The sequence below is a fragment of the Castanea sativa genome, chromosome 4 (assembly GCF_040712315.1).
Source record: "Castanea sativa cultivar Marrone di Chiusa Pesio chromosome 4, ASM4071231v1".
NCBI lineage: Eukaryota > Viridiplantae > Streptophyta > Magnoliopsida > Fagales > Fagaceae > Castanea > Castanea sativa.
Genome location: NC_134016.1, coordinates 24,243,353 through 24,249,943, shown reverse-complemented (window position 1 = coordinate 24,249,943; position 6,591 = coordinate 24,243,353). Strand labels below are relative to the sequence as shown.

The window sequence follows — 6,591 nt, the reverse complement described above, 5'->3', positions numbered from 1 at the left end:
GGCAGACCGCACCTTTTGACCTCGGCTTTGCTTAGCCGAGGAAGTATCCCTCCTCGGACAACCTTCTCGGATAATCTTGATTAGACTTTACCTCTTTACTTACCAACACAGATTCTTAAGAAGATATTTTCCCGTCCTTAGACTACTCAATGTCCTCGGATTGGGCCTCTGGCCCAATATATACTCCTGGGCCTATCACCCCCACAATAAAACCTTTTTCCTAATCCCCACACATACAATTACAAAGGTGCCTTTTAACTCATTTAAAACAATGTAGTTTTGCTTATTTCCAAATTTTTTATATTGATTTTTTTTCTTCCATTTCCTAATAAATTCAAAATACAAGCTTTTTAAAGAGAATCTCTCTCTCTCTCTCTCTCTCTCTCTCTCTCTCATCCTTAACCACCATCTTCAATACCTAGTGAATCAAGGCGTGGTTCACTAGAGAAGAAGGGAAGAATCCTGCAAGGTATTGACGCGTGTAAATGTTTGCTCTAGTTCTCTATTTCTATTTCTCATACCCATTATAATTAACGACACAACATGATAAATATTAGAGCTTCTTTTGTTGCAGATATTAGAGCTTTTTCTAGCCGACAAAGGTCTTGAAAAAGAGGGATATGTCCATGAGTCAAGTTGTATCTTTTGCCATTTTTGAAAGTTGTATATTTTGCCACTATTGAAATGAGGATGCAGGGCATCTTTCTTTGCTTGTTCATTCTTTGACGCCATTTGGTCCAATGCATCGACTACCGTACTATTAGAAGAGCATTGCTGAATGGAAAATTCGTTGGTATTTCTGGAGTATGGACAAATTTTTTTTTTTTTTCTCTCTCATATTCATGGTAGATCTCACCATTAATTTAATTAGTAAACTCCACTATAAATGTAAGAGAAGGAAAGAACACTATTCTCTATGTTCTAGGATTACGGTATTACCAATGAATAAAATAGCTTTAAAGAATGCTAAATATTTTTTTTAATGAAGTAGGATTTTGATTAAATCTACTGTTAGATAATATTTCTTTGTATATCTTTTATATTGGCAGAAAGATATAACTACTTCATTTATAACATGTTTAAATTTCAACTTTTTGTATTTTAAAATTATGCTTAAAAGATTAACTTTTTAATCTAGTAGTAAATAAAATTTAATTGGTACAAAATTTGGCATGTAATTTGGCGATGAGATTTTTACAACTTCAATCTAATACAAAGTTGTTAGGTAACGTGATAATCATAAAGCTACATCTTTTATATACATATATAAATGTAACCATGGCTACCTGATCCTCGGTTTATCACATTTGGATGGGACAATATTCGATTTGGGAAGGTACAAGCTTCACAGAAACAAATTAATGAATGAAAAATTTGATAGTACAAGCAGGCAATGAGCTCCCTCTAAAATACATCAGAGTTATGGTGAATATTTTGCAAGAGTTAAGGTGTGTTTAGATATCGCTTATTTTGCTAAAATTGAAAATTTATTGCTGAAAGTACTATAAATAAAGATAAAAATTAAAGTAATACAATAAAGCCCATGAATATTGCCGAAAAATGTAGTAGAGCTTATAAATAGTAACAAAAATAAGCTGAATAGTAAAATAATTTTCATTTTTCATTCTACACACTTATTAGGGTCCGTTTGGATACAACTTATTGCTGAAAACTGAAAACACTGTACCAAAATAATTTTTAAATATGTGAATAGTGCCGTGAGTCCCATTTTTAATTTTAAAAAATCTGAAAAGTGAAGTTTGTGGGTCTCGTGAACAGTACACGGGACTCACAGAGGTGCTGAAAAGTCAACAAAATCGGCTACTGTTCATGCACAGTAGCATGAACAGTAACCGCTGTCCCCCTGAATCGTGCATCAGCAGAACAAAAAAAAAAAAAAAAAAAAAAAAGGCAAAAATTTTTCATCAAAACGCAAACGCCAAGTTATCCAAACACACGCTTAGAGTCCATTTGAATAGAACTTATTGTTGAAAATTGAAAACTAAAAATACTGTAGCAAAATAATTTTTAAATGTGTAAAAAGTACTGTTCATTCTAGAAGTTACTGTTCATTGGCCTAAAATTACTGTTCATGACCAATGAACAGTAACAAACAAGCGTTGAAAAAAAAAAAAAAAAAAAACGTGAACGCTGGACGTTGAATCCAAACACCCACTTAATGTGTCAGTTCTACATGAGTGTTGTATGGCTAATTCAGTTGATTTGGAAGTTTTACTTTAAAGCTCTCCTTGGGCGAGGATTCCTTCATCGTTCCTTTTTTTGGTTTATTTTGGAGTTCTGTTTGAACATACACAGGTTGCAATCCATCATCTATACAATTTCTGATATGATTACGACAAAATTTTACTGCAACATTATTTTCGAAAAATAAATCCAGACGCAATGTTACAAAGATTGCTGCAACCTGCAAGGCAAGAACATAAATGACTGTAGGGAACTGTAGTTAAATATTGAAGCACTGGCAAGGTCAAAAAGAACAACCAGGTGCCGTTTTGGATAGCTCCAATGGCTGAAACTAGCAGCATATGGGAGTCTGGGTGTGGGACTGTAATAAACAAGCTACTATCAGCTCCTAAACTTCTAAAAACAAGGTTTGCATACAAAGATATTGAGTGACTTGAAGGGAGCTCTAGTGGAGAAACGGGGATGAAAAGGAGTCTGATGCAACCTACATCAAACTACCAAAAATAGCTCCTGAGCTTGCTCAATAATTCTAACTGTGTGGACAATCAGGGTACATGAAGGTCAATATGAGCAAACTCGAGCTCTTTGCCCTTCTCGCTCTTCCAAAGCAATCACAGATGAGTTAGCATCTCTCTCTGCTAGACATCTTTTGTAGGGCGCAAACCCCTTCATAGACTTGCAGGGTTTAATCCTCGCTTTAGTTTCTTGAAACTGAGAATCAACAGCTTCTAAATTCTTCCCTTCATTTTTGACTTCACTAGCTGACACAGAGTTTGACCCACTACAAGATTTTTCCTTTAGAATATCTCTCTCTTTCGTTCTCTCTTCTACACAAGAATATGTAGGTATTTGAACTGAAGTTTGGTTATATGAGGGAAGGTGATAATATGGCAGGCCTTGGTACAGAGCCAACCATGGCAGAGAAGCGTAAGGGTTGGCTTCTGCAGAGTTGGTGTTCTCTTTCTGATGTTCCACGCATCGAACTGGGGCTCGGCATGGCAATAATCTCCAATCACAGTTATCTATTTCAAGGGATAAATGTGTGTCTAATTGGTTTGAAGGTAATGTTTCAGGAAGCTTCTCAGTATCAATGTCAAGATTCCCTAGAATAGTCTTAGATGTTGGTGAGTCAATATTCTCTGCACTTGGAGAACATGGTTTCTGGGAATCTGTTACCAAGACTATCCTTCCAAAAAGCTTGATACTCGAGATGGTTGCTCCCATGGCTTCATCTCCGTCAGTACTTAAAGTTTCCTTGGAAGCTGATTCAAATTTCTGTAACTTCATAATGGCAAATGAAATCACAGAGTCAGACTTTTGCTTAGGACTTAGATTAATAAATACAATCCAACTTGGACTAAGTTGAAGATTAATACGACAGTTTCATTGTATGAAAAAAGTACTTACTTTCTCTTCTTGGACAGAGGAATTCGCCATCATGTGTTCATTCTCTTTCTCAACAGTGGCTAAGCTGATTGAGTGCATGTCAGTTGTGCATGACACTGGCGAAGGACAAACATTGTGCTGCTCTGAAACTGCAGACCCTAATGCATCTGACCCAACTGCAGAAAAAACTGAAGTGGGAGATTCAGTATCTTTCTCAGCCACCAACGAATTTGGGGATGGAGACCTCTCAGATTGATCTGCAACTGATATTTCATGAAGAGAGTCAACCAATTTACGTGGGTAAGGATGCAAGGGTTTCCTCTTTGGCCGTGGAGGAGGAATCTCAACTGGTTCAATGGAGCTCTCAGTGCTACTACTGGATGCCCGGACCACCTGAAGCCAATAGGAGAAAACAAATTAACACAGAGGGTACACGCTAACTAGACAAACAACACACACAAAAAAGTGTTAGCATGCATAGAATTGTAATTGATCTAACTTAGTTTTGTGATCACATGTATGCATTACAATAGAAACCATACGCTGAGATATAAAGCATTAAACCTTAGAGAAGAATTTTTGAGCATGACTTCGAATCTGAACAGCAGTTTTGGTGCCTACATGTGCTGCGTTAAGACAAGAGCAAGTTCACTTCGATTGAACAGCCAGCACACGCAAAAAAATTATCGTGAAAAAAATCATCCTACACCAAGCTTACCTTCAATTTGACGCCAACCCCGACCATACAGCTTTAAGGCTTCAAGAAACTTTTGATGCTCTTCTTCCGTCCATTTTTCTCTTTGTTTTGTAATTGTGTAAGGTTTCCTTACCTGTTCAAATATGGAAAAACAGAGGAAAAGATCTAAGGCCATTGAGTAACTAATTAGCCTTCCAGCAAAACTATTCCAAAAGAAAAGCAGAGTATAAAGGTATGGATGGAGAGATTGTAACCTTAGTCACACTGCCATCAGGATGGTAGTTATCAGCGTTTGACGTTGTTAGGTCATTTTGTCCCTATTTTAGAAAATGAACAATAATCCATAAAGATTTCTTCCGGGAAAATGAAATCAAATGAGTAATATAATTTAATTTTTTTAATTATTCATTTACTTATTAATAGGTATAATCCTTTTTTTAGAGATTAGGTCTTGGTACAATGACAAGTTCCTTCCATCAAAAAGCCACTAATTGGGTTTGAGTTCGGAAATCAGCCTCTTCAAAATAATTGGGAGTTTCTTACACGAGGTACCATCTTTTTTTAACAGTTATAATTCTTTAGTAAGTAACTTCAAATGAAGAGAAAGGGCAACTGCTGAAAATGAAATATTGAATTGGAAGTGAGCCACAGAGCTCAAAGCTTGTTTCAAAAATTAAAATAGTATTGGATGTTTCCATGATTGGAAAGCCTATATAGACATGAAATGATCAATCTTAGACTTGGGTTTCATAGCAAGTTCACTCAGTGTCAAGGATTTTATGCAATCATGGGTCAAGACTAAAGTATGCTACATTTGGATCAACAAATGGATTTGTAATTTTTTAACAGAGCAAGAAAATTTCTTGTCTTTTGCGACTTAAAAAAGAGGGTGAATCTTAATCAACATACATAGCCCATTAATTAAAACAATAATAATAAATAGTGCCAAATCTTTTTTTTTTTTTTTTGTTAATTTGTGCCCAAGCATTTAAATACTAACAGAAATCTTCCAATTAATAACAATAAATACCTGAATATCCATTGGTAGAAAGATCAGGACAAGTCCTCTCTCAAAGAAATAGTTTTAATTCAACAGAGCTGCAATAATGATTTCTAATGTTCATGATCTACCTTCAATATTAAGCAATATAGAAGAAAAAAAATTTTCCCAAAAAGGAAAAAAAAATAATAATAACTGCAACCACTTAAAACATAGAAGATCAATGAGAATTAGAGAAACTCACCGTGGGAAATAATAATATAAGCAGAAGTGAATCCTGGGACAAATCTGAAAGAAAGGCCCAACAGCTAGATAGATTCCTCGGATTGTCGAAATGAAAACAGAATCCCAGGAAAAAGGAAGAAACAACCGTTCTTCTTCTGAGGTACTATGAAATCCCAGAATCAATCGAGAACCCAATGAAAGGAACTGTCTCTCTCTCTCTGCACTAACGAGTAAGGAAGGAGAGAAGGGAAAAATTATGGGGACATTTTCAATTTAATAAATACAAAAGAAAAGAAAAGAAGGCCTAGGTTGGGTTGGGTTGGGTTGCCTTGCCACGTCGGAGGTTTCACTTTTGCATTTCTTTTGGACAGAAATTTCGAGAACGAGGCCCTGGAATCTTGTGGCTCAAAACGCTTCACACGCGGCACCCTCCTATGGTGTCCGTCTTCCACTTTTCCCTTTTTATTATTATTTCCTTTTTTGTGCGAATATTAGTGGACGAGATGCGCTGTACTGTAATCCTATATAGAGTGCACGCATAAGTCAAGCCTTTTTTTTTTTTTTTTTAGTTTATCAAAAGAAAAAAAAAAAAGTAAAGCCTTTATTTATTTATTTATTTAAAACTGAAAATAGAATTTCTTTCTTTTTCTTTTTCGGTTATTATTTGCACTTTTGCGAGTGACAGTCGGTTAAAGCGTTTGGATTTTTACAAATCTATGGGGCTTTTTTCATTTCAAATTCACATTTTTATATTTTAAACAATATTACACATATTTTTACTCATATGTATTTCAAAAAATTATAAAAAAAAAAAACGAAAATCCCATCTCAAACTACTCTACCAAACACCCCTATATCATTCCTTGATTTTTAAAACCAATTGCATTTTTATAATTTTGAATTGTGATGTCATAATAAAGTCACATTGAAAATTTTTTAGGGATTAATAAATTCTAATTAATGAAAACTATATTACAATAATTTAATCATTAGTGTACAAATATAATTTCAATTCAGTTATATTACTATCCACCTCTCATCAAATTAACACTACCCGAAGAAGTTATTATCTAACCAC

The 6,591-nt window shown here is 34.9% G+C and overlaps 1 protein-coding gene across 1 annotated transcript; it reads right to left on the bottom strand.

The window, feature by feature from the left end:
- Window positions 1-2,348: 2,348 nt before the first annotated feature.
- On the bottom strand, window positions 2,349-5,797 carry LOC142633137 (protein REVEILLE 7-like). The gene is made up of 7 exons (XM_075807404.1): window positions 5,533-5,797; window positions 5,319-5,386; window positions 4,543-4,605; window positions 4,310-4,421; window positions 4,156-4,217; window positions 3,613-3,984; window positions 2,349-3,486 (listed from the first exon to the last, which is right to left on the bottom strand). The coding sequence occupies exons 2-7, from the start codon at window positions 5,328-5,330 to the stop codon at window positions 2,767-2,769; spliced, it is 1,341 nt and encodes a 446-aa protein (XP_075663519.1). The 5' UTR covers window positions 5,331-5,386; window positions 5,533-5,797; the 3' UTR covers window positions 2,349-2,766.
- Window positions 5,798-6,591: the final 794 nt, after the last annotated feature.

What these genes read in the sequence shown, in the direction of transcription:
- LOC142633137 (XM_075807404.1), bottom strand. An exon ending in GGGTTGGCGTCAAATTGAAG is followed by an intron (nt 4,218 to 4,309) that starts GTAAGCTTGGTG and finishes GTCTTAACGCAG; the next exon opens with CACATGTAGGCACCAAAACT. An exon ending in CTCAAAAATTCTTCTCTAAG is followed by an intron (nt 3,985 to 4,155) that starts GTTTAATGCTTT and finishes TATTGGCTTCAG; the next exon opens with GTGGTCCGGGCATCCAGTAG.